General features: G+C 32.8%; 1 protein-coding gene across 1 annotated transcript; it reads right to left on the bottom strand.

Annotated features, from left to right (window-relative positions):
• Nucleotides 1-10,414: 10,414 nt before the first annotated feature.
• Nucleotides 10,415-13,232, bottom strand: LOC143633469 (two-component response regulator ARR14-like). Its single transcript, XM_077101776.1, has 6 exons — nt 12,911-13,232; nt 12,472-12,627; nt 11,464-11,856; nt 11,294-11,370; nt 10,571-11,209; nt 10,415-10,495 (listed from the first exon to the last, which is right to left on the bottom strand). Exons 1-6 carry the CDS (start codon nt 13,071-13,073, stop codon nt 10,415-10,417), a joined length of 1,509 nt encoding a protein of 502 aa, XP_076957891.1. The 5' UTR covers nt 13,074-13,232.
• Nucleotides 13,233-13,445: the final 213 nt, after the last annotated feature.

Raw genomic sequence — 13,445 nt, 5'->3', positions numbered from 1 at the left:
AACGACATGTTAATGAATTTTAAAGTTTAACGAAGGAAAATATGTACATACACACATATATATATATATATATATATATAAGTTAAACTAGTTTTAAACGATTTTTACGGGGTTAAGATTTATAACGTTTATGCATTATGGATCTTCACAAAATTTAGCTTTGAAAAATAATTATATTAGTGTGATATAAAGTTTAAATAAATAATATATATTAATTTAACATTAATCGGAATTTTAACGAAAACTTAACGGAAACGAAAGTCGGGTTTATAGGTTAAAAGAGATTATATCTAATTTAACTTTATAATATAATTTTATTGATTTAATATATTTTTTATAAATTTTATTTGGTTAATATATATTAAAAGAAAGATTTCTAAAAAAAATAAAAACAAAAGACCAGCCATGACCCGGGTTTGAACCCAGGTCCCTTGATTGGCAAATCCATTACCTAACCAGTTGGACCAGCTTGTTAATTTGTTGAAAGAATATAAACTGATATATATATATATACAAACATTCCAATTCGTCTTCTACACTACCAAACCCTAGAATCCTAATCTGTTAATTTCCTCCATGTTTGAACAAATTAGGTTAGGGGTTTTGCTAGTCGCGTTGAAACGAATCATAACCATATAAAGCTTACTTGGATTGGTGCCAGAAAGAGGGTGTATGGAGTGTCGCCGGAAAACGGTATTGGGTGAACTAGTTAGAGATTTTAGAGTGTAAATTAACTGAATTTGATGTTTCGGACGAGATTAGATGAAGGATTAAAGGCTATATATAGTGTCAATTGGAACTTATGGCGTTTAATTATCGTTAATGATGTTTAAAAATATATCCGGCCGTTAGTCGACGGTTTTGGTGATTAATTAGTGTTAATTGGGTCGTTAATGAAGAAGTAAATCACTTAATAATGTTTAGTAATAGTGGAGAAAACGTTTAGGGTGATTAACGGATCAAAAACAGCCATAATACGACGTTTTATATATAGCCGGCGCCGGAAATCCGGTCGCCGGACTCGGGCCGGAAAAACATGAAGAAACAAGTGGGGCTGCTAGCTGCTACGTTGTATTATTATTATTATTATTATTATTATTATTATTAATTTAAATCTAATTTACATATTCAACCCCTATACTTTCATTTTACATTAAAACTGAATTTATAGAATGTTTACAAATTGAACCTTGTACTTTTCAATGTTATATAAGTGAAATAAAATGTTTTGGATTATTTTTATATTATACCCGACTAGTTTGGGACTCGATTAAGTAAAGACTTTAAATAATCGTAAATCATCAATGATAATATATTGATTATAAACAAGAAATTAGATTAGATTGAAACGGCAAAACGAGTCGGTTTGACGAATCTAAATACCAAAAACTAAAACATAAATGAAACGAAATTTGGGACATATATATATAAAATAAAACCGAAAATTTAAAATGGGTCGGGTTTTCGGGTTTGAAAAGTAACGAATGTTACACAATTCCACCGTTCGAATCCTGCACATTATTTTGGACATTAGTACCATCGGCGTTATTATTATTGAAATACTGATCTTGTCCTTGATTATAAGAGTTTTGAAATCCGGGTGGTGCACCCGACGGACGCCAGTTAGCATTATTCTATTCAGGTTCTTGTAGGTGTTCCAATTCTGACCGTTGTTATTATAGGTGTTGGGAAACCTATTCTGACCGGCAACAAAATCGACCTGTTGATTCATAACTGGGCACTCCAACGTGCTGTGTCCACCTCTATAAAACTCACACCCGTACACCTTGGCCTTCAGCTCCTTAACCTCTCTAGTTAGTGATTCCAAAGCAGCAGCCACACTAGTATCCAGATTAACCTGGTGTACACCTCGAGCGGACGATGATGTACTAGTAACGGGAATGGAATTCCCGCGATGTGGCTCTTTGGCATAATCGGATTGAGAAAAGCTCTCAAACATCTCGTTACATTCGGTGACATTCTTCTTTGCCAGTAAACTTCCTCCCGCGGCCGTGTCGAACCTAACCTGGGTTTCGTAGTTCAACCCATTGTAAAATTTTTCCACGAGAGCCCATTGTGTGACACCATTCCGTGAGCAACGGGCTAGCATGTTCTGAAAATGCTCCCAAGCATGACAATATTTCTCCCCCGGTTCCATGTGAAAAGAATGAATTTGATCACGAAGAACAGCCGCTTTAGCAGGTGAGAAGTACTTCTTGATAAAAGCTGAACGTAACACCTCCCAAGTAGTGAACGTGCCAGGTGGTTGAGTGTCAAGCCAAATAGCAGCTTTACCTGCAAGTGAAAACGGAAATAAATGTAAGAAAATAGCATCTTCAGTAGCACCTGGTAAATTAAACGTCTTCAAAACGCGGTAAAGTCGGTTAATGTGAGCCGGTGCATCCTCGTCATCACACCCATGAAACTGATTTGTTTGAACGATGTTGTTCATGACGTATGACAGAATTTGCCACGAGTTGGGGTTGTCGATCTGGGGAACGATGATGCATGACTGGTTTCCGGTTAAGCCATCGAAGGCTTGAGCAGCAATTGTTCTATCGTCGGCCATCTGAACGTCTCGTTGACTTCTTGGACTTTCTGGTGGTGAAGACTTTGGTGTAGAGCTGGCTTCTGACGGTTGTTTTTCTGCTGGCGAGTTAGCTTCGGTTTTGAATGGAGAAAAATCTAGATTATCCAGCGGTGGTCCTTGCGAACGAAGATGTGGCATAAACCTGAAAAACGCAACGGACCAAGTGAGTAGACTAAAAATAAAATCTAAAACAAAAATAAACTAAAATTTAATTAGACTCCTACGACTCAAACGAAAATAAACAAATAGCACGTATGTATCAAATAAGTCCAATTAACGCAAATAACGCAATTGCCAAGAGTCCCCGGCAACGGCGCCAAAAACTTGACGTGGTAAAAACAGTCAATTAAATATTAACTAAATTAAACAAGTAATAAAAACTAGACTTAAGACTCAACTACACAAAACACCGGCAAGTGAACCGATCAATTGTACTAAAGCTAAGTAAGTCTGGAATATCGAAACCACATGACTCTATGAATTACGTTAATTAACTAATTAGACTCAACTTATGACAAGACTATTTATTATTAATGTTTTAAGGGGGTTTTAAACTAATATTAAACTAAGAAATTAAATAAACAAGTAAACTAGAAAACAAGTAAACCAACACAAGATCGAAACCAATAAGAGAAGGAATCTACCTAGATAAGAATACCATGCATCAACAATCATCAAGCAATAGACAACTAATATGATATGGAAATTGATTTCTAAACGTATTCATCTGACAAACCCTAAAGGACCATTGACCGAATCAAATGACATCCCAAAGAATAATTATTTGATTATTAAGCAATCAGTTATATTGATTTCCTCACAGTTATCAAATAGGGTTAATTAATAGTATCTAAAGCAAGCAATCTCACGAAACACTAAACCTTAGATAACTTGATAAGCTTATCATGACATCATGAACAAGGATCAACACAATAAGCAAGAATATTGTCACTAATCTATCCTAGCGTGCGATTGACCAAGACACATGAACAACTCCTCACCTTACAACTATTGGAATTTAGCAGAACATTCAAAATCCTAACTAACAATCAACTAACTTCTATGATCTAATAGGCCTATTCAACCATAACAATCAAAACACCAAGTAATGATTAAACATGAACCTTAAATCTAAAGAATAAAATCAAGAGATAAAAGATCTATGTGAAGCAATAGTTAACAATCAATCAAGATAACAAATACTTATATGCATCATAAAAGCAAAATCAAGTCTTTACTATTAAATAACGAAATCCATAATAAAAACAATTGTCCATTGCAAGAATCAAATCAAAACATGTTCATCAAACTTAGGTAGACATGAAGTCTAGCCTAGCATAGTCATGATTAAAGACAAATAACTAGAACCAAGAACAAAGAGTAAATTCATGATAAATAATGAACAAGAACAATGAAAAAGAACGAGAGAACTCGTCTTAATCGACCCTTGAACAGTTGTATGAAAGCTCTATGATCTTCTCTCTTCCTAGCCTCCAAAAAACCTTCAAACCCTTGGAAAATCGGCTGCCACCAGTTGTTAATTCGTTTAGGTTTGCAATCCTTAAGTTTATATAACGAGAACCGGGCTTGGGCTGCAAAATATGGCTGACCAGGATCCCTAGGCGCCGCACGACGGGCTTGGCCTCCCCGGTCGCGCGGCGCGGCGTGGCTAAGGATGGGATTCCGAATTTTTGTTGTTAATTGTTGCTTAATATGGTTAAATATCTTTCTTGAACTCCAAGTAACGACTAGAAACTTCTAGACATTCTTTTCCTTAACTTTCAAGCCACCATCTACATGAAAACAAATCAAAACACTAAGTGAAATAATCATGTAATCATTAACGAGCAAAACGAACTTAAACTTCTTATGAAATGATAGAAATAATTAGAGCTTAACATGCAAGACATCAAACGTGTTAAAACATGATATATATAAATAAACGTGACTCAAGACCTAAATTAATAAAAGATGAACGAAACACGAACTAAACCGAACTCAAAACATTAAATAAACATAACTTTACAAGGGATTCGAGATGTATAAATCGATGTATATCAATGTGATAAGGGTATGGTGGATACGCCGCCGGTACATCCTATATATAAGTGTCTTTATCATATTTTCCATTTGTAGCGCTATTCAGGTCATTCGAAGGTCTGCGTTATATTAAAAAAAAACTTTTCTTTTCTAGACTCTTACTTTCTTCATTTATGTTATGTTTTCTTTAATTTCGGGACGAAATTTTCAAAAGTTACGAATCCTGTAACATTCGTTACTTTTCAAATCCGAAAGCCGACCCGTTTATTTTTTTCTTTCTTTTGCCTCATTTATTATTCGAATGTTCGCTACTAAATAAATTCCCACATTCGTTTAAGTATATATATATTTTGTTTATTTATTTATATATTGATAATAACTATCAATTAAATACAATAATAGCCTCCTAGCTAATTTAAACCCACTTTTGCACCCATATCCATAGAATAAGGACCTACTTGCAAAAATTATTCAATCCCCCCCTCCCTTCCATTCCTCGTTGACCCGCCACCGTCACCCTTTCTTTCCTGAGTTGCAGACCCTAATTCTTGGATTAATTGACGAAAATGATGTAACCAATCAATTCCTAACCAAAAACCGCGTCCACCGACACCCTAAACATGGTAAATTGTTACCAATTGACAGCTAATTGCAACCTAATCAAGCCGCGACCAAATCCTCTCTAAATCCTTATATATACTCGTCTAAAATTCAACTAAACTCGTACCCACACTCCTCTCAGCATCACGAATCCAAACCATATATCAGTTGCACGTTTTTGAGCCGTAAGCACCCCGTTATTGATCGAGTTTTAGCTGAGAACCCTAGGTGGTCGTTCTCATTCAATTTGTTATCAACTCTGGTAATTATTACATGTTTTGTGTCGTTTATAACCAACAAACAATAACCCTAAATCAATTGTAAACGACAATGATCAAATAAACTGAATTCGGATTCTAGGGTTTATTATCTAATTTGGGGAAGAACAAGAGAACTGGCTGTGTTTAATAATTTGCAGTTGCACCTTTTAATCAACACCCGTGCTAGCACAAATGGCCAACACTGTTTACACTAATCATGTAATCAGACTCGGCGTGGGTTCGAGCCCTTCCAGGCCCGGTTTGTTATTTTTATTGTTTTTATTTAATTTAATTTCTCTTAATCCTTTTTCTTGACAATACAACTCTAAATAAACACTATCCTGATGAACCGAACCCCCGGCTTTGTGTTTTCCTGTCTTTTTGAAATTATGATTTATAATTAATTTATATATATATATATATATTATCTGTGTCATTTGTTTAAAAGTCTAGATAATAATAATAATAGTTTAAACCCTAAAACACTCCGAAATTATTTTAAACCGATCTGTAACCGTAAGGTCATGTCGTATTATTTTATTGTTTATACCCCCTTAGTTCATATTATTTACAAATTTAGATAATTAACCTAATGATATTTTAAATAACAATTGTACTTAAGACTCAATCAAATCCCATTCTTTATAAGTTTTGTTAATACTTTGTTATAATAAATTAATATTATCTTTAAACAACTAGGAGCTCCCGTTGACGTATCCCAAGGAGCTCGACCGTTTCTACCTAAATTTTTATCGCCATCTCATATCCGTTAATCCACTCGTTAAGGTGAGTTTACATACCCCTTTTTCATCTTTTTTATTTTGGGGGTAGCATGTATACCTTATTCAATTTTACTCATTTGTTTTATTTCTACATCTATTTCAAACACAATTCGTTATATGTTTATGTGTGATATTGCAATATCTATGACTATACTCTATGTGCTTAAATGTTTATTTTATGTTTGGTGGTTGATATCTCATCCTCATCTAGTATGATCATATATTTACCCAAGTACTTTGATTTCGTATCAATAAGAACGGGTCCACATCTATTTAGTTGTTTACATTTTCATAAGAATTGTAATACTCATCATTTACATATGAATTGTGATTTATCCATATATATATATATATATAACTAAAACTTATGTATTATCACCAACACTCGTGTTGACAAACTCTATCTTCATACATGTTACAAGTACAAGTAGTTGATATTATTCAAGTTGGAAGACAATAGTTTGACATAAGGATATTATTCAACATACAAGAATCTGATGTAATTGTTATAATTATTGAATTTGTGTACGTGTTTAATGTTAGGAAATTAAATATTTATTGTCGCTTTAATTAGTGTCTTTTGAGCTACTGTCCAATTAATACGTAACGCCCCGACATGTTCCGCCGTCTTTGGTCGGGATGTGACAACAATGATAAATAAAAAAACACAATAGGTCGCAAAATTTAACACAACGTTGAGTAATACAACACAATATCAAGAAAAAAAAGACACAATGTTAAGGAAAAAGACACAATCAATAATGTAAATAAGCACAAAACACAATGATAAATAAAAAGACACAATGATATTTTTTCCTCAATATTGTGTCTTTTTCGAGTTTCTTTTAGAACATGGAAGACGGCGGAAACATTTTTGCGTTTTTACATTTTTTATTTTTTTATTAAATTTTGAGTTATGATTTTTTTAATTAATATTTCATTATTTTTAGGGGTTTTTTTATGGCTAGTAATTTTTCTCATCCTTCTTATTTTTGTCTCCTTTTGTAAAATAACTTGACCATAATTTACCATTATTACATATAGTATAAATATGTATGTTTTTAAACAAACTTTTTATATATATAATTGCATATCTATTTGAGTTATATATTTATGTTTAATTGACTTGTACTTTATGATAAGCACCTCGAAATAGAATAAAGTTTGCATCAAAACGTCAACAAAAATAAGCACGTTGCAATGTTAAGTTCGGTTTTAATAAAACATAATATATTAAAAGATATAGAAGAAATTAAATTTTAAATAAACATGACCAATACATGGGTTGATAGGTCTAACGTGTAATTATTTTATAAATTAATAAAAATTAAGTAAAGTTAAAAGAAATTATTTTTTAAGGAATTAAACTTGTACATGGTTGATGGAACCATCTTGTTTCTTCGTTCGCCAATTCCCCGTTAAACTATATAAGACGATTATTTGGAACGGAGAAGATGATGTTCATAATTTTATTTTGTTCACGGTTTTCAATTTCGGTCTAAATCCAATGCCCAAAACATATATTTTGAATTTGAGCCGCATAATTATGGCCGGAGTATGTGTGTATATATAACTTTTCTTCGAGCAATTTATTTTTTATTAAATCTAAATTTTCAATTTAAATTAAACTTAAAATGATACCGACACGTACACTATCATATTTGTCGGGGATGAACACCATGATGTTAATATAAGTAATAATCTAAGTAACACATGATGTTAATATAAGTTAATTAACTAAAATAATAAATATATTTTGTTGGTGCATTTTGAAGAAGATTTATCGACATTAAGAAAAGTATTTGACATTTATTTAAGGTACGGATTTATGACGACTCCACGAGTATGGATTTTTATCTCTTATATATGCCCTACCGCCCCTATAGTAGGAGATCGAAATTCGTTATTATGTTGCTTTGAACATGATTCTAAAACTGTTATTATTTATGTTTTTATCTTTATATGTTAATTGTTATATCGAACTTTGAAATTAAATTTTAAACATGAAATCCGTGAATTCTAACATGAATTCTAAAGGTGAACTATGAAGATGTCTCTGAACTTGCTACTTCGAGAGAATTCTACTAAATAAGATATTGTTGTAGCATTACTCTTTACATTGACTTTTCACTAAACCTATTATATGAAAATTGCCATTATTAGATATTCTTAACAATATAATGATTTGTATGTGGTACAGTTGTTACCGATCAATGAGCTTTAGCTCAGACGGACATTTCTTTCGTGTACATTAAGTTATTAGAAGAAACAGAAGAGTGCTCGAGATTTTAAAACACATCTGAACTTGTAAATGTAATATATGGTTAATTTTGTAAATTTTTACATATATTGGGGAATCATTGATTAAACAAACTTTGATTTAACTCATTTCAGCAGCTTTGAAGTCCACTCGTCGAACCTCAATATAATATAGTAATTATCAATACTTATCGCCTCGATATAATTCTTGTTTAACTAAAATGGACGTGATCACCACAGACTTTCGTCAAGAGATGACTGTGATCACCTAGTATAAATGTGTTCTTTGATGTTTATAGTCAATCACAACTTGTTCCAATCTTAGATCTCGATTATGATATACGAAGGACAGTAAATATCACCACATATGTTACTATGTATTTTTTTCTTTGAAGTGGTGAGTTTTAGATACGATCACATGCGAGATTTATAGAACAATGATAATGAATGACAAAGTCGATCTATGATCTACCACTCACCATCTTTGCCCAACTTTACATTTATGAAAGTAAAATCAGTCACCAAACATGTCATGGACCATTGTAGTTTATATAAAGTTCAAAAGCTTGTGAACATAAATACATTAATACAATAGATCAAGCTAAAATACCGTAGTCTATACAAAAACGTTTCTTAAAATTAAATAGTTCAACTAGTCGCGAAAAGGAACAAGTTAACCTAGATTGAGTTTGTGCTAAAAGATTGCAAGTTTATATAAAATGTTTTTTAAATGAAATAAGGAACACATTAGTTAATAATCTATTGAGTTAAAACCTTTAAAAAGTCTTATAAGGTTAAATAGATCAATAGTTTAAAACAGAAACACATAAAAAGAATGGATTTTCCTAAAACATTGCTGTTCATATAAAACTCTTGAGATCAAATAGTCCAACTAGAGAGCGAGTTGTGCTAAGACATTATTAGTCCATTACAAGTTTATATAGAATGTCTGGTAAGGTTAAAGAGTTCAATTATTTGTGACTAGAAGCAATTAATTCATAATCAATGCACAAACATTGTAAGTTCATAAAAAATATTTTTTTAAGATTAAACAGTTCAAATATACTTGTTTTAAAAAAAAAACTTTTGTGAAGTAATCTAGTCAAATTCACAACTCACCTTTATCATTCTAATCTTATATCTTAGATTATGATACACGAAGGAAAGTAAATATCACTTTAGAATACGCGAATAACATATATTTTTGCTTTAAAGAGGTTAGTGTTAGATACAATCACGTGCACGATCTAAAGGATAGCAAAAACTAATGACGAAGGATGGTATCGGTCTATGATCTACCGTTCATTGTCTCTTAACAAACTTTACTTAGAAAGTGAAAATCAATTACCAAAGATGGCATGGACCATGAGGGTTGATGAGTAGAAAAGTGTTGCGGTAGCATAACCACTTCTACAAACACACCTTATGGTGTTAAACCTGCATACACCTTTTCAAGTACATGTTCAATTAAACATAACAATGAAATTTAAAAGCAATTCTCAAAGTCTTAAACCAACAGACAAATGCATAAACAAATAGAAAACCACAATGTTCTTAATCAAACACAACAATGAAATTAAAAAACAATTCTTAAAGTCTCAAACCAACACAAATGCATAAATAAATAGAAAACCACAATGTTCAAAGCCAATCCGGCAAAATATTACAACCAACATAAAGAACTTAAGAAAAGCAACAGACATACACTGCAACAACAAAATTTGAATTTATGAATGTTTTTACCAACAATATATGTTGCTTATAAAAACATTCAAAAATTCATGTGCCCATGCATAAGCATTGGCACACAGTGCTTTCTGCTAAAACAACAAACAAAACAACGAAACATCACTAGCGACATAAACCGAAAGATTCAGATTCTTCTAAGTTGCTCCGGGAAGATCATCAAAATCATAGCCATCAAATGCAAGATCAGTTCCCATTTGTGCAAAGCCTTCCGTTGTCTGCATTAGTTTCATACATTCAAGATTATTGCACACAACCTTAATACAATATAACATTAAAGAACATATATGTACCTGTTCAAGAAGTGCGCTTAAGATGTCCTGTTGGTTGTCCCCAGTATTGTCACCATTGGTCCCACTTCCCTCTAATGCAAAAGATGTGCCGGGTCCCATCGTTGGGCTAGTAGGATAAGTCATCCAATCGGTAAAGGTCATGTTTTGAGGGGCCGGATCGACATTCATCTGATTGGAATCATAACAGTTGTAGCTTGGACCTATCCCACTTCCTGAAACATTTGATCCTAGACCATTAGCCAACATTCCATTAGAAAAGAGATTCTGACCATGACTTGGATCAGGCATTGGAACCAATGCTTGACTCATGTTAACATCATTGCATGAAAATTGGTGAGATGGAGTATTCATGGCCAAATACTGCTTTTGTTCAGCACTGATTGGATTCACAAGAAATCTTGGATCATCAAACAAAAATCTGAATCTTTGGCTGGTGCCTGACATAGGAGCCAAAGAACTTGAGTTACTTAAACGGTCAAGAAGCGAAGTTTGGAATGGTTGGAGGGGTTGACCTGAGAATTGACCCTTCCCCTGAAAACCCTGAAGTTCATAACCGCGACTGAGGAAATCCATAAATGCCGCATCAATGTCGTTTGGATGTTGCGTATTTTTCATCCGCTTAAGATAAAGACGGTATTTCTGCACCAAAAACTTAAACTTGTGAATACATTTTCTAAAAAAAGTATATAAATTTGAAATTTGTATGTATTATTTTACACTTGCCTGAAGATGGCTGGCAATGTTTTCTCTGGTGATACCGGGGACACCCATTATCTCTAATATTTTTTTTGGGACCACCCCTACAGAGTTTAAGGTTTAGGGTTTATATATAAAAAAAAATAATAATAAAACAAACAAAAATAAAAAAACAACGAGAATACAGAATGTCTTACTCTCTAAACCAAGAACATTAACAGCTTCAACAAACCTTTGATGAAGCTCAAGCGTCCAAACGACACGAGCCTTCTTTAAAGAAGACTCGTCCTGGTCCTCAAATTCATCCTCCTTGTCTTTCTTCCTCTTGACCATTTTTCCCTTACGCTTTTCGTTGTCCAGGGATGTACGGTCAAAATATTCTATAAGTTTCTGAGGTTGATTAGCCTCTTCATGAACAACTAATGCTAGCTGGCGCTCGCCCTGGCACTGGGACTTTAGTTTTCGGCTTCTAACAACATGAAGCCAAATGGAACGCAACACCTCGACACTTACGGGCTTGATTATATAATCGCGTGCACCTTCAGCTATCGCCTTCATCATTACACTAGGGCTGTCATCCGCTGACATCACTGTAAATTCAACAGATTACAGATTAAACCCTTGACCCTAAATGGTAAACCTTATAAACTTGAATCTTTAAAGTTTGTTTTAAAAAAAATAACTAATTATTAAGTTTGTTTGGATCCATCCTCTTTATAAAAAATAACAAAAACAAAACTCTAGCTAAAGTCTAAAGATATCAAGAAACACTAACAACTTCAAATGAAACAGTGGTTGACCCATATATACAAACAGATGACCGTAAAATTCAACAAATTACATATTAAGGGGTGTTCCGGATTCCTTATCTTACATCCTTATAGCTTATAACTTATATGTTTTGTGAGTGTATAAGTCATAAGTTACAGCTTTGTAACTTATAACTTATGACTTAATTATAAGTCATCATCGGCAGGTAAAAATAAGGAATCCCAAACACCCCCTAAACTTTTATAAACTTGACTCTCTTAAGTTAATTTTTATTTTATTTTTATAAAGTTTGTATATCCGTCCCCTTAAAAAAGTAACAAAAATAAAACCCTAGCTAAACTAGCAAGCAAAACTAACAAATCAAATAGTGGTTGACCCATGCAAACTCCATCAATAGTTCAAGAAACTCAATATTAGAAAACATGTTGACTTACAAATAACAGGAATATTATCCATTTCGAGTCCGATCAGTTGGAGGAGCCTGAATCCATCCATGCCCCGCATACGGACATCACTCAAAACAATATCAAACCTGTTCTTGTTTTCCCTCATCAAGGTTATAGCGTTCTCAGCTTTATTACATAGGGTTACTGCAAATTAATATATAGATATAAGCAAATATTGTACGTTTCAATCAATGAATATAGTAAAAAAAACACATCGAACATAATTTTCATCAAAAATATCAAACTGGATTTGAGTTTCATAAATCAATCAATGAATAATAATTGGGTTTTTCGTAGATTTGTTTATAAAACCATAAATCCAAATTTATTTATTATTTTAAAATTTCAAATGGAATCGGAAAATTGGGTAAAATAGAGTTTTAAAATTGAAACACATGCAATGGGTGTAATTTGTAATTTTATGTACCTTCATAGTTGCATTTTTTGAGCTTCTTATCAATGATCATGAGACAAGTTTGATCATCATCTACAACCAGCACCCGGAGACCTTCTGGAAAGTTGTCGGGTAACTCGTTGCCGTTGCCCGAGGTGGTGGACTTCGAAGAAGCACTACTTCTAGTTCTAGTCATTTTTAGTTTGTGATTAACCTTGCATGTACCCAGGTGAATTTATACTAAAATAATTAGCATACCCGTTGAGGTAGATCTGAAAAAAAAACACAAATTCACAAGAATTATTTCACAAAGTATTTTGGCAATAGGATGTATTCATATTACATAAGGCATATTACACATTAACTTTAAACTTTAATATTAATGAATGCAATAATTCTACATTGATTACATTTCATGTTTTATCTGGCTTTTAAAAATAACGGTATTTAATATAAAGTTGCGGTTTTGGAAGAGAATTATTATACGAAGATTTGGTTTTACTTTTTTAAATGATTAAAAGAAACAAGAATGTAAAAATGATTAATATCTGAGGTTTAGTCAAACGCG

The sequence above is a fragment of the Bidens hawaiensis genome, unplaced genomic scaffold (assembly GCF_021521415.1).
Source record: "Bidens hawaiensis isolate Kalapana, Puna unplaced genomic scaffold, B.hawaiensis_p1.1 tig00006734_1, whole genome shotgun sequence".
NCBI lineage: Eukaryota > Viridiplantae > Streptophyta > Magnoliopsida > Asterales > Asteraceae > Bidens > Bidens hawaiensis.
Note: the sequence above shows the minus strand (reverse complement) of the source record. Positions and strands in the feature narration are given on the sequence as shown.

Bases quoted from the DNA above. Each gene is read 5' to 3' on its own strand.
- LOC143633469 (XM_077101776.1), bottom strand. From the start codon at position 13,073: ATGACTAGAACTAGAAGTAGTGCTTCTTCGAAGTCCACCACCTCGGGC. The intron at 12,628-12,910 runs GTACATAAAATT...ATTAATTTGCAG, and splicing joins CAAAAAATGCAACTATGAAG to TAACCCTATGTAATAAAGCT. The intron at 11,857-12,471 runs GTAAGTCAACAT...TTGAATTTACAG, and splicing joins GGATAATATTCCTGTTATTT to TGATGTCAGCGGATGACAGC.